Here is a 22,371-nt window from a genome sequence, read left to right as displayed (position 1 = left end):
CATTTAATGCTGCAGTTACAAAGGAACACTTCAACATGACTTACAGGACGGTTACTTCCTGTTCACTTCAAAACAAAAGCACATGAAATATATGCACTTCCTGTTAGCAAAATAAAAGCATCTCACTGTATTTAAACATACAAATTAACAAATCTTTTATCTGTATAAATTTATGAATTTAGCATTTAAACTAAAACAGTTCACAACAACATACAAGTGTCTGCAAACATGTAATTTCACAGTTCAGCATGTGTCAATATTACAATGATATTAAGGAATATCAACACAAACATATAATATATTTGTGCTGGTATTCCTTACTACAATTTTTAAAAATATTTTCACATAAATAATATGTTAGTCTCAAAATAACTCTTATAAATGAACTGAAATATGATATTCTTCTACATTTGCAGACAAAAAGAATCCATTCGGGGCTGTGTTAGGAATGATACAGTTTATCGTGTATGCAGGGTGCCAGACTGCAGTCACTATTATTGGTTTTATATTGAAAGGTTGACATTGAAGCTCACCGTGACCACCAGAGGACTTCATAACTATGAATACATGACTGTCTTGTCCACATTTTATGAAGGTAAGGAATATGAGACATTTTAAGTAAATCCTGGATTTCATTAATTTAATTTAATTTAAATAATTATTTTATTATTATATTATATTATTTTAAATAATAATTATTACAGACGTGTCCCACAACATGTTAGCATAACCTTTATAGCTGGTAGGAGAAGAAGAACACAGTGAATCGCATGATACGCTGGAATTAGCATCATCAAACTGTTTTCCAAAAGAATAGTTAGAACTATTTCCTCTCTTCTATTTTTCAAATTTTCACAACATTGTCAGCCTTGATTGAATGCCTCATTCTACCTCATAATATCAGGATAAGACAAATTTTTTTTTTCTTTACTTTTTTTTTCATCAGTAAGTTTGTCCTCTTGGTCAGCAGTAACAGTTTGCTAAATATCCCGAGAAAAAGCTAACATTAGCATGGATTAGCAATCCTTTTACTGTGATTAGACCAGACAAATAACATGGAACAACAAATAAAACATGGAATAACAAGAAAAGCACTAGAGCGCAGTACCATGGCTGCTCAGTCTTTATGTCATTTCTGACTGATGAAATCTTTCATAAAAAACTACCTTGTGCTGAGCACAGGCGTGTGTTTTGCATGTGTACATTGAGTAGGGATACCATGTACAATGTAGCAGGCGACAGGAATTGATTGGACTTGGAAACACCCCCACAATTTAATCAATGTGTTCCTCCTATCATTTCCGATGGATAAGTACCGGTGAATTTAGAGTAGGATTACAATCATATGATCGTCAGTAGGCAGCTGACGTAGTGTTCACTTGTCATAGTTACAGTGATGCATGTCTATCTCGCAATGATGCAGAAATCTTTAACAAATCCGTGGATCCAGACTATAAGCGGCATCACTGCCAAAATCTAATGAGGGAGTCTTTTTGTCATTTCTGACCTTCCCTACACATTTCATCCAAATCCGTTTGTCCATTTTTCAGTAACAGATGGATTCACAGAAGGACAAACTTAGGCAGATTGTCACATAACTCCACCGTGTTACTTGGCAGAGTAATAAAAATGGTACCATTGGTGTGTAAGCTGATGTATCAAGCCTTTGATAGTTTATTACCTATTATTGATGAATATGTAGCAGAAAATTGTAAAAGAGAAAGATTCAATTCTAGAATGACCCATAGCGCTTTTATATCCGGACTTGATCTAATGTGGGCTACATGTAAAAAAGACAAAACAAGACGAAACAAACAAGCAAATGAATAAATAAACATGTTTTTAAAAAATGAAATATCCCTTTACTGCATTTCCACAAATAGAAAAAAAATCACAAATCAGGAAGCACGCTCAGTTTATTTTCGGCTACATGCAAAAACCTAGCAAAACAAACAAACAAACAAAAAGTAAAATCTACTTTTTCTTTTCTTTTCATGGTACAATTTTTAAAAAGTCAAATAAGCCTTTTGTTTGTTTGTTTGTTTGTTTGTTTTCACATTTCCCCACATACAAAGAGATCTGAAAGTAGATTTGAGACAGCAGTAAAAGTTTAGCTGAAATATCTAAGACTTTTCTTTGCATCAAGGTTGCCTTCCATGCCGAATCAGAAGTTGAAGGTTGTGTCCACCAGGGGGAGCTGTGTACTTACTGCTGTCAACACTCAAACAAAACGATGTCATGGTCATAATGGCTTTGTAATGTTAAAATAAACATTTTAAAAACAGCCAAGTCACATCCGGTTGTATTTATACTAAACAATGAGACCTTCACCTTCATTTATTGCATGACATCTAATAATATGAGATTATAATACACACAGCCGCTTTAATAAAAAAAAAAAACCCAGAAAAGTAAAATAGCATGCTCATTATTCACATTTCCCCTTCCTTGAAGTTCAAATAAGACTTAAATGTTACGACATATTTCAAAAGACTGCTTTAAATTCTGCTCAGAGTTGTGCCTTGTTTCTTCAACTCCTTAATCTTCAAAACAATCGCTCCGGGGGGAAGTTGGTGTTTACGAGGAAACGTGAAGGCGTCATTGTTCCTCCCCTGCTGGGCTGCTTGGCACAAAGCTAAACCTACAGCAGAATACCGACACACGAGATCACACCGGACTTACCTGCCCGTCTGACCACAACCTGCCGGGGGCGGAGGACTGAGAGGACTCCAGACTTTCCCTGCAGACGTAGTGGTCTTTTTTGACAGCTAATATCAGCACCGTTAGCGGGCTAAGCTAGCAGGAAGAGCTAACGATAGTTGCCTAAAACTCCTGCTCCGGTAAGAATGACTGGCCTGCCATGTTTACTCGCTTCTGATCTTGGTTAAGCTAGCTAGCGAAGTAACCTCAGCACTTCAAAAATAGTCAGGCTGTAAGTCACCAACGAGAGAGATTAACAGTCACTGATTAAGCTCCTGTTTTTATTCGCTAGCTATACGCCGAGTTGCTAGCTACTGGAGAGTTGTCAGTGTTTGTGCTGCTGGAAGTGAAAGATGTGGGAAATGTGTCTTAGAGCTAGCAGCTAACATTAGCTGTTTAGTGTGCTGTCTGTCCTAACTACAGCGTGTGGTTAATTTAATTTAAATAATGAGCAGTGCTGATTGTAATATTTGTTTTTAGTTTGTAGAAGATTGTAGAAGCCCTGGCTTTTGTACCTGCCCTGTTATCCCAGAGATGACATTGCTATGATAAATAAATGAAGATGATTGTGTTTCTGTGTTCCAGCTGAGGACGTCCCACTGAAGACTGCTGGACTCCACAGATCCAGCTATGTGAGCTGCTCTGATGTGTGGATTTCTAAATCCATACAGTGCCTGGTTAAGACAGCTTTTAAGCTGGTCTGGAGGAGAAGACTATTGTTGTGACTTTAACATCCAACAGGCCTGCAGCTGATTTGGCTGAACAGGTGTATGTTGGTCTGGATTGTAGCCTAACTCCCCCGAGTAGCCTCCTCCCCTTCGTTCCCTCTGCTCTCACCGTTGGACTACTATGCCTCTGGGCTTGGGAAGAAGGAAGAAGGCGTCCCCGCTAGTCGAGAACGAAGAAGCGGAGCCTATCCGTGCAGGCCTCAATGTGGCAGGTATGGAAGGTCTAGATGGAGGCGTTGTCGGACTGGGAGAAGGTGCCACCTCTGAAGGCCTGCCTCCTCCACCCAACAGCATGCGACCTCGCCTCATTTTCCACACCCAGCTCGCTCATGGCAGCCCCACGGGCCGCATCGAGGGCTTCAGTAACGTGCGGGAGCTCTATGCCAAGATTGGCGAGGCCTTTGGGATACCACCGTCTGAGGTGAGTCCCTCTGCTGATAGTGAAGGATGTGAGGTGGACATAGGGGTTTAGTTTTAGTGTTGATTGCCATATGTGATGTTTGTGTCCATTCACAGGTTATGTTTTGCACGCTGAACACTCACAAGGTGGACATGGATAAACTGCTGGGAGGTCAAATTGGGCTAGAGGACTTTATTTTTGCCCACATTAAAGGTCAACGCAAGGAAATAGAGGTGTACAAAGGGGAGGATGCACTAGGGTTGACGATCACTGATAATGGAGCCGGCTACGCTTTCATCAAGGTGAGGAATATTACAAGAGCCAAGAAAATGTATCTCTGCAAGCATCCGCTGGGCTGTATTGGGTTATAATTGCAGTCAATAAAATAAAATTACTTGTGCTAGGGAGAACACAGTGAGCTGGATTGGTTATGAAACTAACTATTTGAGATTTTCTGTTGTTCAGAGGATCCGAGAGGGGAGCATTATCCACCAGATTCAGGTCATCAACGTGGGTGATATGATCGAGTCTATCAATGGCCATCGCCTTATTGGCTGTCGACACTATGAAGTGGCCAAGATGCTGAAGGAGCTCCCAAAGGGAAAGGATTTCACCATCAAGCTAACGGAGCCTCTCAAAGCCTTTGGTAGGTGTGAGAGGAAGATGCTTGAAATGAGCTGCAGTTCCAAGTTTTAGCTCCACAGTTATGCTCCTCTGAGTCCTATCTGCACTTCCTGGACAATCACTCTGCATGCTCTCGAGACTAATCTAACAATCCACTCACAGCATGTCATGTTTGCAGCTATGAACACTATGTCAAAGCCCCTCACATCTTCTATTTGCTCTCAGTGTGACTTTAAGGTTTATAGTTGATAATCTAAGATCTAACTGCAATGAAGAGACACAAGCTTGGCTTAGTGAAATATTGTTGTTAGTGGATGAAACACCCTGAATTTAGTCATACAGGAACAAACAAACAATATAAAGGCTAAAATTTTTTTTTTTTTTACAACCGTGCAAAGTGTTAAAGGATACCTGAATTTGTTTCAATGCTTTGTGTAGATATGATCAGCCAGAGGTCTGGAGGGTCGAGGTCGGCGTCAGGGGTTCAGCTGGGGACTGGCAGAGGAACCCTTCGACTGCGCTCTAAAGGTCCTGCTACTGTGGAGGAGCTGGTGAGCATGTGTACAACGTCTGTGGATTGATAACTGGTCTTTGTACTGCTCAGAAAATATAATGCTGTCGGATTCTGTCCTTTCAGCCATCTGCATTCGAGGAAAAGGCCATAGAGAAGGTGGATGACCTGCTTGAGAGCTACATGGGAATCAGAGACAGTGAGCTGGGTAAGTGTGTGTGTGTGTGTGTCTGTGTGTCTGTGTGTCTGTGTCTGTGTGTGTTGGCTCTACTTGTGTCATATTTGCTGTGTAACTTTCAGGTTTCTGTTCACTAAACATTGTCTGTCTCTTCAGCGGCTACCATGGTGGAGCTGGGAAAAGACAAAAAGAACCCAGATGAATTCGCTGAGGCTTTAGACGAAACCCTGGGAGACTTTGCCTTCCCCGATGAGTTTGTTTTCGACGTCTGGGGTGCCATCGGCGATGCTAAAGTTGGCCGGGTGTAAACACACAAACTAATGGAGCAGAATGACCTGCGCGTCCGTTACACCCATGACTTTCAGCACTACTAGAAAACACAACACTACCGTCATGAGTTTGTTTTTATTCCAGTGTATACTCCTCTATTTTTGTGAGTTCGTACCCTATTGGGAGACTCTGTCTAGACAAAAAGGATAATCCAGTTAAGTGGAGAGGAAGGTGACTGCGATGACTTCCGAAGTGCTTTTATTTGTCTTCCAGCTTTTTCCAGAAACTACGAGCACGCTGATGAGCATTTCTGTTGACCGCACCACATGAACCTGCATGTCATTGTTGTAGTTACTGGCAGTGGAACATGTACAGCACAGGTGTCGAAAATGGGAGAAATTAAAGACCACGGCTAACACAAAGTAGATCTTTGACATTTAGCGAAACTTATTTTTTCCCCACATTGCACTGTGTTGCACTGCCGCGTTGTCAACCAACAACAGAAGTGAACATACATTGCACTGTACCTCACCTGGTGAGCTATTGCACAGTACAAGGCGTCGGCCTCCCCGAAGTACAGTGTTGTCCTGAACCACTTGATGTTACTGTCATGGATCAGTTTTGCAAGCATGTGCTGTTCTATTTTTATCTTCGAATTGAATTCTGCTGATTTTATGTTCGTTTTTTTCTCTTTTTTTTGTTTGTTTTTAGGTAAAAGTATATAAAATGTGACAGCAGAGGGGTCCTAGTAAACTGTAGCTCCTGACTAAAAAGATGAGTGGTGTTTGTTCACCGTTAACACACTCCATGCTGTATTGAACGTAACTGTGCAAACAGCTGCACATTCCTGTCTTTCATGCATTCGACAGTGTTGAAGAAAACCAGTGTTAATTTTCTTTTATTGATGGTGGCTATGTGAGAACGAGAAGCAGATTGCTTTCCAGGTTTGTGGATTGTGTCGACTTGTCTTTTTTTTTTTTTTTATAGCTAGTGTTTTTTACATGAAGTGATGTGATGTCTATTTTCAAACGAGGGTTGTGTAACAGTTGAACAATTTGATTTTGTGTTGCGACTACTTTATCACAGAGAGCAGTATTAAAGAACTGAAAGTGAAGAGACGGGAGTAGCTGTGTTAAAAAAAAAAATGGATCTGTTTAGAACAAAATGCCTTCATTTCTTCTTATTTTATACATTTTGTTAGACGTCTGCATTCTGGTGTTTTTTGTAGGAAAACAAATATACTGTCATTGGAGCGGAGTGAGACCAAATGACTTCCATCATGCTGCAGTCTCCTGCATTGTTCATGGAAAGCAAAAAAAAAAAAAAAAAAAAAAAAATTACAAGCACCAACTACTCAGTTTAGGCAAACACACGTCTTAAAAAACTGTGGGAGTTAACCTTTTCAGTGTATCCAAATGTATGAAGCTATTTTGTAGTTTTGTTTCAGAGATAATGAATATCTAAATGTAATGAAACTGATGCTAGAACACTGTAACATTAAGAAGAAAACATTATTTTGATGGCTTTGTATTACACTGATGTCATTGTCCAAATATAATGCAATAATAACATCCACGTAGCAGTTTTCCTTTTGTTCGTGTACTGCAATTTGAACGTGTTTATTTCGATCAGGCCATTTCAGCAGGAACCGTTCCCGAGGGTGTTTGTGTTTCTTCTCACCCCTGTGTACTCCTGAAATATATATGGCATTTAACTAGACAGTGAAATCACTTCGAGGTAATGTAATAAGATCTGCCTGGGTAAACCTGATAGTGCTGGTCAAACTCGGCGGGGTCACTTACAGGCCTCGATCAAAGCAGGTGGCAAACTGGGGAGATCTGTTTGATACAGCTATTATTTTATAAATCTGTAATGCCAAAGTTTGAGTTCTCTGTCATCTAAAATCTGTCAGATCACTCACAGCCCTGCTGTGTCTGTCACAAGGGATAGTGACATGTCCCTTATTTACTATAAATGAGGTGAACCAGTTCTTCAAGTCCCCGTTGATATATATAAGCTCAGTTGCTCATGACGTGTTCAGATCACTATTCTTCCAGGCTGACTTCAATTTCTGCAAAAAACAACCCTCAACTGGAGTCTGCCATGGCTTTACGCCCACGAGCTTCTTCCCAGCCTGGGAAACTGTCCTTCCTCCAGACCTCCAAGGCAAATTCTCTCCTTCGACCGCGGGCTGTTTCCTCACGCTCCAGCTCCATGCTGGAAGAGGAGCTGTCTTGTCCCGTCTGCTGTGAGATCTTCAGGGATCCCGTGGTGCTCAAGTGCAGCCACAGCTTCTGCCGGGCCTGTCTCCAGCAGTTCTGGAACAAGAAGAAGGCAAGGCGAGAGTGTCCCATCTGCAGGAGGAAGTGCTCCCTGACGGAGCCCACGGTCAGCCTGGCTCTGAAGAACGTGGCCGACACCTTCCTGAGGGAGAAGGAGCGCCAAACGGACGGGACAGGGGCTGGCAGGACGGGCGAGGAGGCAGGGATGGTGGAGGTGAAGTGCGACACACATGGGGAAGTTGTCAAACTCTTCTGTCTGGATGATTTTGAAGTCCTGTGCTGCGTGTGTCACACCTCCAAGAAGCACCAGGGACACAGAGTATGTCCACTGGAAGAAGGAGCTCAGGATCTCAAGGTAAAGTTTTAGACCAGGGGTGTCAAACTCATCTTAGTTAAGGGGCCCAATTTGATCTCAAGAGGGCTGGACCAGTAAAATCACAGCAAAACAACCTATAAAAAACAACAAATGCAAAGATTTACCTCTGATTAGTAGAAAAACATACATTCTGAAAATGCTCAGTTAATAAATTACCTTTTAGTGCAATTTCAACAATATTACGCCTCGGTTTAACATTTACACATTACAACTTTCAGATCACAATGTTTCTACAAAAAGCACAGAACATTTAGTCACAGGTAACCAGAACTGAACAATCTAGTATTTTACTTTTTAATCAAAACAACTTGTCAAGATCTAGAAATATTTTTAAACCTACATTCATTTACATATCTGTGTAGTAATCCTGAGCACCACACAAACAAAGTGGGAACTATAAAGAAAGAAGATGAAGTTATCCCCCTGTATTCAGTTTATGCATTTAAAAAAATGCATAAAAGTTGTGGCAGTACAGTGGACAAATTCAAAATAGCAGCTGCTTTTACTGAAAACCTGCAGTTAATGTCGTCTCTGTAATTTTTACACTTTGCAAAGTCATCCAGCCGGCCGAATTGGACCCTCTGGTGGGCTGGTTTGGCTCACAGGCCGTTTGTTTGACACCCCTGTTTTAGACCAACAACTTGTTCACAGTCATTGATGGGAGTGCCGTTCAAAATAATCATCTATTTTGTTCAAATTCAACACAGCCGGTGTGACATGCAGGAAAGTATTTTTTCATGACGCGTCTTCATCAGTCAGGAAATCAGCAACATTTCCTAAGTTAACCCAACTGTAGGATACCTGACTGTTTCTCTACTCTCACCCCTCAGGCAGAGCTGAAGACAGAACTGATTCCTCTAAAGAAAAACCTGCGTCGCCTGTATGAAGCCAAGCAGGAGTGTGATGACACAACTGTGCACATCAAGGTATCAACAAACACAGATCCGCGAAACACTAGAGGACCAGCATGGCCGCTGACGTGGCTGTGACTGAAGCTGAGCCATGCACTGTTAGTGTGTAAACATGTCAGTCCAGGTGTGAGGAAAGCCACGTACCTTGTTATGCAAGCTGTTTCCAAGTTCTCAGATTGGGTGTTTTCTGACAAAGCAGATAGTACTTAGTGTATGGATTATTCCATCTCAGCGACCTTCTGCTGGAGCAACTCTGATTTGCTTTAAACTTTATTATCATAAAATATCAATTTTAAATAGAATCTGTGAAATTTCAAATTGATATCTTAAGTAGTTTCTGAGAGAGTTAAAAAATAAAAATAGTTTTTCTTTTTTTTATTGTTTGAAGGACATGTTCTCAGAAGCTATTTAACCCTCCTGTTGTCCTGCGGGTCAAATTGACCCATTTTAAAGTTTTAAAAATGTGGGGGAAAAAATATATTTTCACAGTGAAAACTTCCACATTTTCAAAAACATTTTTAGGAAATTTTTGAAAATTTTTTGGTGGACAAAACAAATAAGAAATGTTTAAGAACATTCAGAAAAAAATCAACCAAAATCCAGTGAATTTCGCTGTCAAATTTGGGGATTTTTTATTTTAAAAAATAAAACTTCTGAGGGAAACTTTTCAGGAATTTTCTTCCTGACGATTTTGCAATTTTTTTTTTATAAATTTGGGGAATTTTTTTCTGAATTTTTGGACTTTTTTCAGACAAGGCAACAACAGTTTTTGGTAAGGACAACATGAGGGTTAAGATAAATAAGTCTGAAATTTTCACCATTACTTCTCGTCATGTCACTGATTCAGAATCTACAATCAAATAAATGTTTTGTTTATTTGCTACAGCACGAAATTGTATTTACTTCAACTCACCCATAATCAGAGACTTTTGGATCTACTTGCCCAACATTGCAGAGACAGTTTCTTAATCAATTGCGAAAATTTCAAGTTTGTATCTTTTATAGTTCCTGATTTGTTTTCATTCAAACATTGTCTCAATTTTTCAGTACTGAAAATCCTGCTGAAAGGATGGGCAAGTTTTAGAAAACTGTTATCTGGAATTAGCCTAGCCGCGCTAGACCCAGCTCTTAAGACACAAGGGTCTAGGAACGCTTGACAGGGAGGGAGGCGGGCTAAAAGGTTGTCTTTCAAATCACTCTGCAGCAATTGGGTAGGTATACAACCAATCAGCGCAACGAATAGGTTGACGTAGTTCCTAGAGCGCCGGATTGTGGCTAAGTCCCATTAGCTTCCCAACCAGCGGAGCCAACTGGTATATTAAGGATTTGCCATATCCCGTCGGCATAAGTCCAAATACGTCTTTCTTCTCAATGAAACACTTCAGTGCCGTACTTTGTTTATCTTTCAAGTTGAATTTTAGCTTCAAATCTTTAAGGGCTGTGGCCAAAGCCGAGTCGAAAGATAACCGTTTATTGTGCGCCGGTCGCGCCTCTGTCGTCACTTAGTTACGCCCGCCTTCTGACTCTACACTTCATGGTGATTCGTCTGGCCAGTTTTAGGAGCATCCAACCTCGAGCCTTATGGAGGGTAACTAGACCCACCCTGGCAGAGAATTAAATTCGTTGCCGTGGGTTGTCTAGCGCGGCTAGGCTAATCTGGAATAGTATTTGATACAACAAGCTAAAACTTTACAAATATCTTTATAAGTATCCATATTTATTGGTATGGAATGTTTGGGGGGGGGAGATTTTTTTCTAGAAAGCTGACAATTTCAGATGCAATGACTCACATGTAATGTAACAGATTTTAGATGGATATGAAAAAGAAATTTTGGTACAAATAGAGAAAGGAGATTCAATCCTACAGGCGTGGCTTTCCAAAATATCAAACACAGAGACTGAGGAAATTACAGGGTCATAATAAAGTATTAATGTGGTATGATGGTGATTTTATTTTTGTTTTATGGCCACAGAATACATAGAAATCTAAATAATTGAATCATGGCTGAGGGTGAAAGTAGAAAAACAGACACAGGATTAGTAGACCACAACAACAACAGACTGCAGCTCAGTGTCAGTACAGTCATTGTTTTTCCACGTGTGCTAGTACCAAACTCAGGGCACGGAGAAGCAGATCAGAGAAGAGTTTGAGCAGCTGAGGCAGTTTCTCCAGAAGGAGGAGGCAGCACGGTTAGCCGTCCTGCAGCAGGAGGACGAAGAGAAGAAAGAGCTGGTGAAGAAGAAGTCTGACAGCATCACCAGAGATATCCTCACCTTCTCTCATGCCGTCATCGCCATCGAGAATGAGATTGCATCCAGTGATGCCCTTTTCCTTCAGGTTAGTAAGTTTTACACATTTCCCTCTGTGGATCCATGTGATCGTCTGACACACTGTAATTCTCTGTCTTGTTATTACAGAATTATATCAACACAAAGAAAAGGTAGGAGTTTTTTAATCTTGTGTAGTGCCATCCCAGCTTCATATCACTGCTTTTTCAGTGTCTTTTGATTTGCTGTTTGTCGTTTCGCTCTCGCAGAGCTCAGATCCCGCAGAAGGATCCAGAAAAAGTGTCAGGTGCTCTTATAAATGTGGCCAAGCATGTCAGTTCCCTAAAGTACCGTGTGTGGGAGAAGATGATGGAGCTGATTCAGTACAGTAAGCACTCACTCGACTGTGTGTGAAATTTATGAGTGAGACCAATTCAGCAGAGTTGTTTTGGAGCAGGTTTTACTCAATAGCTTGACCCTGTGCATATTTACTAAATTACCATCTGCATTGTCTCGTTTCCTTTTAGCACCGATCACCCTGGACCCAAACACCGCCTACTCCTGGTTGTCCCTCTCTGCAGACCTGACCAGCGTGGCCAACAGAGGCTCCCTGCTGAAGCTCCCGGACAATCCAGAGCGTTTTGGCCACTTTGTGTTCGTGCTGGGTTCCGAGGGCTTTACTTCAGGTCGCCACGCCTGGGAGGTGGAGGTGGGCGACAAGGTGGACTGGATGCTCGGGGTGGTCAAGGAGTCCATTGACAGGAAAGGTCGCATCTCAGGGTGTCCTGAGGGTGGCTTCTGGATGATCTCTCACTACGAGGGCGAGTACTCGGCCATGACGAGGCCCAGCACCACGCTGCACTTGGTGGGCGAGCTGACACGAGTGAGGGTGCAGCTGGACTACGACGCCGGAGAGGTGGCCTTCTCCAACCCTGTCAGCATGACGCCCATCTACACCTTTACCGACTTCTTCACTGAGAAGATGTACCCCTTCTTCTGCCCCGGAGCCAACATCAACAACAACAATCCCCGCCCTCTTAAAATCTGCCCCGCCAAGGTGGCTGCATGGAACAGTGCGACGTGGTGATTTAAGAGTACCTTCCAGAGGACATGAGCACATTTCAAATTAAGGAAAATACCCTAAGGTGGATCCAATATGAAAGCAGATGATGTGTGTAAATGAACATGATACAAATAGAGTAATTACAACAATAATTGGTTTATTTCACTTGGGCTCATTTAGTGATTAACTGCAGTTCACGAAACTCAAAGTGACAGTTTAAAGCTACCAGGGGATGGACTTGCCATCATAATCCAGGGAGGCTTCATTCTGTTTCTGGGTCAGGAAGGCCATGTGCACTCTGTGGAGCATCAGCCTCCCCCTGGTGGCCACAGACACACAGATACTACAGTGTCTCACACAAGTATGTGATTCTTATCACTCTCAGCTAAAAAAACCACACAATTCCATGTATGTTTTAATTGAAGACAACCGAAAGACAGTAAAAGTGTATATACCGGGCTTTGCAAAAGTTCTGTTACACGGTTTCATGATCTTTAGAGACGTTTACATGTCGGAGTGAAAATTTCCATTAAATAAACTGAAAGTTCTACCTTATAGGCAGGTGTCCTTAATACAATTTTTTTCTCCGGTGAAGTTGTATCAAGATGGAAGTCAAAAGAGTTGAGATATCTGCTCTCCTTCATGCTGGCCACAACAAGTCTGACAGAGCCAAGCAGCTGAACATCAGCCGGATGACCGTCCACAGAGTTGTGGAGAGGCTCAAGAATGGTGAAGATCTTTCAGTGATCTTTCAAGAATGGTGAAGACCTGAAAGATCTTCACCATTCTTTAGCCTCTCCGTGACTCTGTGGACGGTCATCCGGCTGATGTTCAGCACAAAGCAGAGCAGATATCTCAACTCTTTTGACTTCCATCTTGATACAACTTCACCAGAGAAAAAAAATTGTATTAAGGACACCTGCCTATAAGGTAGAACTTTCAGTTTATTTAATGGAAATTTTCACTCCGACATGTAAACATCTCTAAAGATCATGAAACCATGTAACAGAACTTTTGCAAAGCCCGGTATATGAAGGTAGTTGGTCAAGCAGTGTTACAAGGGTGTAATGGCTCAACACTAATGTAAAAATGCATCTAAAGTCATTGATTGAACTCCTAAAAATTACTTTTGTGTGCCAAACCGACACATTTAGAGTTTTTTTCTATGAAAATAATCCCTACTCGCCTTTAGGTGGTTTGGATGTAAGTCTACACTGTTCCATCCTCTACAACTCATGTCTCTATGAAGGTCCTGCCTCTTTCTGCAATCACCGCTTCCCACTTGCTGCAGTTAGAGCACACCAGCTCACCTACTCCGCTGCTCAAACACAGTAAAACTACTGATTCTACACAACAGAAAGGTGTAATATTGATTAATTCAGGCGTACAAGCCTGAACTGGAAACTGGTTCTTAGGAATACTAATGATATTGACATCATCACCTTGTGAGTTCACAGGATTGGTATCTCACATATGAAATCCAGGAAGTCTAAATCTGGGCTTATGAAACTGTCATTGGTACATTGCAGTTTAGTCCTCCACCATGTTATTATCTTCTTTTTTCTTTTTTAATGATTTATCGTCGAGCATTAAAAAAAGGATATTTTAACAAGTTACAATACTTGATTTTCACTTGAGAGAGTCTTTATCATGCTTTAATGTACAAGCCAATGCCACATTGCATTTTTAAGGATCTTCAGCAGATTTAAAGACTCCAAAGTGGCCTCCTTTTCATGTGAAGCATTCTTGCAGTGTATGTCAAAATGAAGAACAAGAAAGTCAGGAAGAATCATGTAGCTATGGCACTACTTATGCTACACCCTGGTGAACCAAGTTTTTACATTTTTCAGCTTATAGGTGTGATTCTAACAAAAATATTGTTAAATACTAATGCTTACTTACTTTCAGGGAGTCTGTATAACTTGTTTATCCTGTGTAACCTGACGGATGTTGTTTTGAATATCTATAAATGATCAGATATTTCAAACACAAGGTGTAAACACTCCATCATAAACATTATTTTGGAGCAAAACTCGTCAATTGCAAACCAACAAATCATGCATCTGTAAACGAAGCCTATTTTGTTAAAAAGTCTGTCGCATACAGTTTTCTATGGCTCGTGTTGATTGAGCATTAACCACTCAAGCTGTTTTGTTATTTTCAGGAAAGCGAACAGTAATTGCATGAACACTCAACCTCTGTGTCGAGATCGTGAAATCACACATCGTGATGTTAGCACTGTGCTTCTCAATCAATAAAAGTTTCATTCAGAGCCCACTCTAGTTCCTCTACATTGTTTCATTGTGCTGTTTTATGGTGGGGCTGTGGAGGTCAGAGGAAACTTGCTGAATCACCTCTTCTCCACCCATGTCAGCTTGGGTGTAGCACAGAAAACAGGATCTCATCCTTCTTTAGCCTCTCTTAAACACTGTGCCCATATTTTCAAATCTGCCCAAGAGGAGAGAGGAGGTAGGAAGAAGGAGGAGACGTACAAAAGGGACAGTGACAGAGCAACTGAGGACTTATTATATAAATGTAAGATGAAGCCTTTGAATAGCAGGTAATGATGTTAGCAGGTTGTCAATTACCTTACTGATGCAATAGTGGAAGAAGGGAAGGTGGTGTAGAAGAAGAATTTACAGCTTCCATTGAAGGTAAGGCAGGATCTAATAATGATGACAAGAGAGACAGCCAGCACTTTCTTTAAATAAAAATAATGCAGTATTAAAGCTTCATTTCAGATATGACACTTACTCTATTTATTATCCACAGGTTCTGTGTCGGTGACGGTGTCCTGCATGCCCTCGGGAATGGTGCCCCGCTGAGTGCCTTTGACCAGAAACCCCGTGTTGTTAATCAACAGGCTGAGAGCCCCTATTCCCACCAGAGAAGCCCAACCGCTGGGTGCACTGTTTCATGCCACAAAAGGTCAGTGGCGTCTGACAGAGAGGGAAAGAAAGTGACTCATCAGTGGCTGTCAGCAGTTGACAGTCAGATAAATATCAGAACACTGGGATGCTCATAGAGGCGAGTCCTGTGCGTGCCCAAGCATGGACACAGGAGCAGGATGGATGTTTAATAGACTGGAACAGAAGAACTTAAAGCTCTTACCCAGACGGATGGCAGAGATGATGCTATCGTGTTTCTTTCCCAGTGGCTGCAGTGCCACACACATTTTAATTCCACACACGGTCCATCACTTGCACTCTTAGGAATTCTGCTTCTTCTCTGTCCTATCACAACTTTGTTACTTTTTCTGCACAGTCCACAACTTAGGGGACTGAAATACAGATCTTATTATGTGATAGAAAAAGTTAAGACTCTCACCTCAGCTGTGGATCCATCTGTCTGCCTGCAACAGCTGAACAGTTTTCTCTTCATGGTTATCGTTTGCGTCACCAGGCTTAGGCTCCTGTGAGGAACCATTTCCTCTGCCTCATTCTGCACAGTTTGAGTTTTGAGCTCTTACATTCAGCCTCAGATGATTGTTTAGTGTTTAGTCTGGTCACACCCATGTTCTCATATCAGTATGTGTGTGTGCTTCAAATACAGATCAGGCATGTGTAAACTAGGCCTCTTCCAAAGAAAGAAAAAAACTTGTGACAAAGACACACTCATGACAACAACAAAAAAAGAAGCAAGCATGATAATGGCGATGAAGTGTAAACATGCAAAATGAAGAGGAGGACAGTGATTCATGTCGGCTTTTTTAAGCCCTGCGAACAACAATGCAAAGCAACACAAACAGCAAAGGACTTCCTGAACATAAAGGAATTGTCCGGTGAGCTAAAAACACACTCCCCTTTTGTTCACACAAGTTTGACAGCACACACACACACGAAGACTCATGACAGACTTTTCTTATTTAAGTCATACGGGTATACAGAAATAACTGATGTAACACACGTAGCAGCGTTGTGTGGTCCTTTGTGAGCTCAGGGACAGTACAGTGGATGAATTAGAGCCATTTAGAGTGACTCATACACCGTGCTGATGCTTCGAAGCAAAAATAGCTCGGGAACGTGATCTCAGAAAACCACAAAAGACATACTGTGTCAGACAGTTAAGTGATTCATTTAAATATGAAAATAAAGTGACTGCACTGATGTCAAGTGGTTTAATGTTTAGCTAAAAATAATAACCCAAATGGGTGAAATCCTCTGCAGAGATTCCTCTTGTAGCTGCACAAACTGACACCAGCAATAAAGCAGTGACAAGCTATACGGACTGACTTTAATATGTACATATTTTCATTTGTTATAATGGCACTGAAGCTACAGCAGTTTTGTTGGCAGAGATGCCGGCCTGCATTCCCGCCACATGGCCGCACAATTTCCATGTGCAACGGCAAATTCTGAGCGTCTGGCAAAAGATTTACAGAGGCTTGCAAATCCTTGATAAACAGACAGCATAAATCTCCACAGTAACAAATAATTTACTTTAATGTAACAGAATAAAATCTCACATTTCTAAGAAATAAAGCCGGGTAGAATCATCAAAGTGGCACATTTTTTTTCATAGAAATAAAACTTTTTTCTGACTGAAAATCAAATCATATTATAGATTTAAAGTTTAAATCTGCAAACTAATTACTCATTAAAGTGGATATTTATAGCAGTATGTAATAAATACAGCAGATATTTAATTGTAAAGCTTATAACTCAACTTCAATACTGAGAATTCCAGCAACACCTCTGTGAAACTTCTTCACAAATGTTACATTATAAGCTTCACAAAGGCAGTATTTATTGCAGGGCTGTTGTACTGGATGGTGTTATGTTACAGTGTATGTTCTTGTTTTGTCCATCCCCTGCATCTCTAACATGCATGTCAGTAAAAAGCAAGCTGGAGGCAGAACGGCTAACACTGACCAACAGAAGCAGAGAGAGCGGGACTTCGAGGAAAGAAGAAAAAAAAATCAGGCAAACAATAAACTCAGGTCCGGTTTGTTCGCCTTCAGACAGCAGTGTGACTGAATGCCCTGCAGTGATTATGTCCGTTATTGAGACTGGTGCTCTTTGGATTCCTCTGCTGCTGGTGAGCGTAAAATGAATGTGTGCGTCATAACAGTGGGAGCAACAGGTAAAAAGTTTTTTTTTAAAAAAAAGGTTTTATGTTGTGAAAACCAAAAATGGAAAAAAAAAAAAAACGAAAGAAGAAAAACCAGGATGTGTAGACTGTAGTGTCACTTTCAAATAGGCCAGACGACATTAAGTGTGATGGAACACACCTACAAGACAGAAAAGGACACAACGATACATCCCTTGACTTTTCATTTGGCAGCAAGATTCCTTTGGCTGTCCAAATAAAACTGGCAGTGTTGCTCTGGATCCATAAGCACACACGCACACAGGCACGCACGCACACACACACACACACACACACACACACACACACACACACACACACACACACACACACACACACACACACACACACACACACACACACACACACACACACGGTACATGATGCAGTACATAACATGCACATACACAGATAGAGTCACGTACAGTTCTTCATTAAATGCACTTCGTGTCCGCAGCTCTCCGCTTTGAAAATAGGTGCATAAATAAAACATTCCCGTAGTTATAGAAAAGGTCCATGCAAGTCTGGCACCTCTGAGTTCACCGAGACTGAATGTGGAGAAAACACGAGGGCTATGTGCCACCTGGCTGTATCCGTTTCTGTCTCACCATATTTGCTTTCTCCTTGATGATTGTGTTGTTGTTTCACCTCTCTCTGGCAGTGTTTTTACAGTGTATTAGTCCTTTTTTTTTGTCTCTCACAGATGGGTGCTGTCCTGCATGTCGAACCTGTGGCTCTCTGAGAGGCCGGCGCTGCACTTCCTGCTACTCCCCTGGTTGGGTACCAGGGACAGAGGGTCCGGTCTGATCAGGTACCTGCACATATGGAGCACAGATGGGGACAGCAAACATAATGAGGTAGTATTTGTAGCTGAGGTAATGTTTCATGCTGTTATTTTTTTTATTAATTTTGCAGTGTTCTTAATTATACGTGGCGTTGTGCACTCACACAACGTCGTGCAGCTCCAGTCTGGTGTCTGGAGAAGGGTTGATGAGGATGTACGACAGTCTGTTCCCTTGGTCTGTCATCCCATCTGACACAGGAAGAGAAGAGGTTAGTGAGGCAGGAAATAAAATATGCACAGGATATACGACAGGCTGTGCTGCATCCGTACGCACAGAATAGAAGCAATGCTGCAGTGAGACACATGACAGGAAGACAAAGTTGGACAAAAATGGACACCAGTTGAATGCATTCAGTATCACACACAGCAAACAATAGCAGTGAGTGGGACACTTCACGTAAGTAAACGTATCATCGGCTTAGTGAACTATTAGTAGCATGAGTGCTCCCTCTGCAGACTCATATAAGTAGATGTTCCATTATTAAATCATTACTGCTGATGCATGAACATGTTTAGCCTCCCTCTGTAGCTATCTCAGAGGGCCTATTCAAGGCTTAATGAGGGAGGAAAAGCAAATTTCTCTTGCACAAATTGTATATTTGTTTTTTTAATGTTCCCTAATGCTTTTCTTAAATATTAAATAATCTTCTATTATTCAGTAGATATCTGAAATATGCCAAAAGGATCCAAGCTATTTCAGTTAATGTGTAAAAAAAAAAGAAGAAAAAAAGATCATTTGTGTATTATTTAAGCTTTAACCCTCATCCTACCAGTATGTTTAACATACACCCACTGAGGTTTCTGGAGACCTCATCAATAAACTGCTACATGAAACAACCATTGGACCAAAATACGAACAAATTTCTTCTTAAAACATTATTTATTTGACATAATCTGAAAAAAACCCTAAGGTTATTGCTCTTTTAGGCAAGCTACAATTAAATTTGCATACAGTATAAAACAAAATAGATACTTTGCTTTTAGACAAACATCAACTCTAATTCACATTTGTATTTATTTGTTTTCCTTTGATTCTGGTATCATTTCAATTTCAGTAACTTCATCGTTTGTGTCGTGTTCATCTTGATATCTTCATCTGCTTGTTGCCTATAAAACCAACACTGATATCATCCACATCTATACTGCAGCGCTGTATTCTAGATTTATTACAGCCAAGCACATCTTGGAGCTCCAGGAAACAGAGCAAATCTCCTCAAATCCTTCCCTTCTTCTCATTCTCTCCATCTGCAGCCTCAAAAGTGGTTACCAATGTGTGTTTTTCCCAGACTCATAACACGCCTTGATCATGCTCTGACCGAATGTCAGTCATGTGCATGGGACACTATTTTAGTCTTATCTTCTATAATAGAACATAAACATTTATTCTGATTGTCATAACACATTTTATCATGAAGATATGTATTCTATTTCTGACTCTGAACATAATTTTTTTTAGGAAGGGTGGCATTTAGGTTTGTCGATGGAGCACATGAGGAAATCTGTAATAGGATAAAATCTTCTTCAAAACCACTAAGAGTGTCTAATACTACAAATTAGGACACATGTCAAATGCCAACTCAGTAAACAGTTTTACTGGAATCCCATATGATGCCAATACACTGGTATAATAATAATAGAAAAACAACAATATTAAGTCATTAGGAATTCAGTGAGTGACAAAATCGTGAAAATTTAGAATGACTGAACAAAGCATGTGTGAGATATGACAAGAAGTTTAGCTCTGGGGTCTGCAGGTACCTCAGACGGTGAGAAGGGAAGGGTTACTATGCACTGTATTTAGTAAGGTTATCATATACACAACTGGTCAAATGGTTTAGAATGCCCCAATTTTTCCATTTTTAAAAAAAATTGAAATTCAAGTACAGTAGTTCGAGTCCAGTGAATAGCTTGAAATGGTACAGAGGTAAGTGATGAACTGACAGAGGTTAAAAAAAGATAAGATTATCCAAAACTGAAACACAATGTACATTTCAGAATTATACAAAAAGGCCTTTGTCAGAGAACAAGAAATGGGTTAACATCTTAAAACTGTTCTGCAGCAATGGAGGTTGATCAAGCCTTGAAAATTGGTGCTACCAAATCCTACAGATATCCCAACTTTTCTTAATTACTTACAATTCCCTCTGTCTGCATAAAAGTAGTGTTGGAACACACCGTGGTACAATGCCCTAAAGAGCATTATTTGAACTGTATTGTACTGCAGTTGCTATAAAATGATGAGGAAAAGGCAATTAACAATAGAAGAGAGAAAGACCATCATAACACTCAAAAATGTTGGTCTTTCCTACAGAGAAACTGTGAAGAAAGTCAAGGTGTCAGTGAATACAGTTTTCTTCACCATCAAAGAGCACTCAGAAACTGAGGGAAACTCTGACAGGAAGAGGTCTGGAAGACCCAAAGCCACAACAGAATCAGAAGACAAGTTTCTGAGAGTCAACAGCTTGGTGATAGGAGCTCACAGGACAACAGCTTCAAGCACAGCTTAATAGTGGTCGTAGTAAGAAGTCTCAGTTTCAACTGTAAAAAGAAGACTTGGAGTTGCAGATTTGACAGGTTGAGTTGCTACAAGAAAGCCACCGCTAAGATGTCAGAATAAGAAAAAGAGGGTTGTCTGGCCCATGAAACACCAACAACGGACTATTGAAGACTGGAAGAAGGTAACATGGACTGATGAATCAAAAGTTGAAATCTTTGGTTCATCATGCAGGATTTTTGTACACCGTCGAGTAGGAGAAAGGATGGTTCCTCAGTGTGTGACATCAACTGTAAAACATGGAGGAAGCATGATGGTCCAGGGTGGGTGACTTGTACAGAGTGAGAGATACCCTGAACCAAAACAGCTACCACATGCAGTACCCTCTGGTATGTTCCTAGTTGGTCAGGGGTTCATCCTACAGCAAGATAATGACCCAAAACATTAAGTCCAAGCTATGCCAGAACTACCTTAGGAACAAGAGCAAGATGGTAAGCTTGAGAATATGGAGTGGCAGCACAGTCTCCAGACTTAAACCCCTTGGGGCTGGTTTAGGATGAACTGGACAGGAGAGTGAAAGCAAAGCAACCTCCAAGTGCCACACATTTATGAGAACTTCAACAACAGAGTTGGGAAGAACTTTCTGAAGAATATTTGATTTCCATTGTGGAAAGAATGCCATGAGTGTGTTCAGCTGTTGTATCTGCCAAATGTGGCTGCTTTAATGAGTCAAAAGCATAGAATACATTTTGGCTTCTAAATTGGATTTTTAAACTTCATTTGTTTATTTGTTCTATGCTTTCATTTCAGAGTACAATGAGACATTCACATGCATAATATCCAATAAAAAACTGGAAAAATTGGGGTGTTCTAAAAGTTTTGAGCGGCAGTGTATTTCTTTGTGTATATCTCAATTTGTAAAGTCACTATCGTGCTTATAGCTGTCGAGTAGACATTGAAGAAAAAAAATACAATATTTATCTCTGAAATTTAGTTGAAAAATGACATGAATGGAAATAAACAGGTAAAACAAGTATACATAGTATGAATATTTGTGGTTTTTTGCATTCTTCCAATGTAAAAAATGCAGCCTTATTCAAAATCAGGAGATATTTTTCCCCACAAACTGCTATAGACTTACTAAATCCAGTTGGAGAAAGGCCCAAATGCTTCATCCTTGTTCGCACCAGGGCGTTGAGCTCCTGCCTCTCTGAGCGCCTGAACAGGGTCAGTCTCTGCTGGCTGATCCTCTCGGCCGCGCTGCCCGGACCCCCTTTGGCCCCACTGGAGCTCCGACCCCCCTTCCTGCTCAGCCGCCGTGCCCACTGCATGCTCTTCCTCCTCAGCAGCGGGTGGTCCGAAGAGTGGGAAGAGGTGGAGATGGGCTCCGAGGAGGTGGAGTTACGGTGGGTGCTGGTCCGGGACAACAGGGGCTCTCTGGGTTCTCTGGTGTCCTCGTAGTCTTCCACTGTGATGGATACCTGGGACTGAAACACAAAACCACACACTGTTATTTAGTTATGTGGTGCAATCAAACTGTTTTTATTCAATCTAAAGCTCTTCAGCAGTGCTGTTTGAAGATGAAAACAAATTAATACTTTCTTGCCATAGCAGACGTGAATGATGAATGAAAG

The 22,371-nt window shown here is 41.0% G+C and overlaps 3 protein-coding genes across 4 annotated transcripts in view; 2 read left to right on the top strand and 1 right to left on the bottom strand.

Annotated features, from left to right (window-relative positions):
* Window positions 1-2,566: 2,566 nt before the first annotated feature.
* On the top strand, window positions 2,567-6,982 carry gipc1 (GIPC PDZ domain containing family, member 1). The gene is made up of 7 exons (XM_022210959.2): window positions 2,567-2,840; window positions 3,286-3,849; window positions 3,945-4,130; window positions 4,294-4,474; window positions 4,891-5,003; window positions 5,090-5,171; window positions 5,298-6,982. The coding sequence occupies exons 2-7, from the start codon at window positions 3,550-3,552 to the stop codon at window positions 5,447-5,449; spliced, it is 1,014 nt and encodes a 337-aa protein (XP_022066651.1). The 5' UTR covers window positions 2,567-2,840; window positions 3,286-3,549; the 3' UTR covers window positions 5,450-6,982.
* A 171-nt stretch (window positions 6,983-7,153) lies between these two features.
* trim35-12 (tripartite motif containing 35-12) lies at window positions 7,154-12,875 on the top strand. The gene is made up of 6 exons (XM_022210960.2): window positions 7,154-8,048; window positions 8,900-8,995; window positions 11,088-11,318; window positions 11,399-11,421; window positions 11,518-11,636; window positions 11,776-12,875. The coding sequence occupies exons 1-6, from the start codon at window positions 7,440-7,442 to the stop codon at window positions 12,333-12,335; spliced, it is 1,638 nt and encodes a 545-aa protein (XP_022066652.2). The 5' UTR covers window positions 7,154-7,439; the 3' UTR covers window positions 12,336-12,875.
* Window positions 12,876-16,522: 3,647 nt separating this feature from the next.
* The window catches only part of LOC110962891 (potassium channel subfamily T member 2), a 44,622-nt gene continuing 38,773 nt past the window's right edge, over window positions 16,523-22,371 (bottom strand). For both annotated transcript variants that reach the window (XM_022210961.2, XM_022210962.2), the window contains exons 28-30: window positions 21,879-22,224; window positions 18,348-18,432; window positions 16,523-18,214 (exon numbers count right to left, since the gene is read on the bottom strand). In XM_022210961.2, the coding sequence (XP_022066653.1) occupies window positions 18,097-18,214; window positions 18,348-18,432; window positions 21,879-22,224 (549 nt within the window). In that variant the 3' untranslated portion in view covers window positions 16,523-18,096. The remainder of the gene's footprint in view (window positions 18,215-18,347; window positions 18,433-21,878; window positions 22,225-22,371) is intronic.

This window comes from Acanthochromis polyacanthus, chromosome 21, assembly GCF_021347895.1.
Source record: "Acanthochromis polyacanthus isolate Apoly-LR-REF ecotype Palm Island chromosome 21, KAUST_Apoly_ChrSc, whole genome shotgun sequence".
NCBI lineage: Eukaryota > Metazoa > Chordata > Actinopteri > Pomacentridae > Acanthochromis > Acanthochromis polyacanthus.
This window is presented reverse-complemented; position numbering and strand designations above follow the sequence as displayed.

What these genes read in the sequence shown, in the direction of transcription:
- gipc1 (XM_022210959.2), top strand. Translation starts at nt 3,550, where the DNA reads ATGCCTCTGGGCTTGGGAAGAAGGAAGAAGGCGTCCCCGCTAGTCGAG. An exon ending in TTGGGATACCACCGTCTGAG is followed by an intron (nt 3,850 to 3,944) that starts GTGAGTCCCTCT and finishes GTCCATTCACAG; the next exon opens with GTTATGTTTTGCACGCTGAA. An exon ending in CCGGCTACGCTTTCATCAAG is followed by an intron (nt 4,131 to 4,293) that starts GTGAGGAATATT and finishes TCTGTTGTTCAG; the next exon opens with AGGATCCGAGAGGGGAGCAT.
- trim35-12 (XM_022210960.2), top strand. Translation starts at nt 7,440, where the DNA reads ATGACGTGTTCAGATCACTATTCTTCCAGGCTGACTTCAATTTCTGCA. An exon ending in AAGGAGCTCAGGATCTCAAG is followed by an intron (nt 8,049 to 8,899) that starts GTAAAGTTTTAG and finishes CTCACCCCTCAG; the next exon opens with GCAGAGCTGAAGACAGAACT. An exon ending in TATATCAACACAAAGAAAAG is followed by an intron (nt 11,422 to 11,517) that starts GTAGGAGTTTTT and finishes TCGCTCTCGCAG; the next exon opens with AGCTCAGATCCCGCAGAAGG.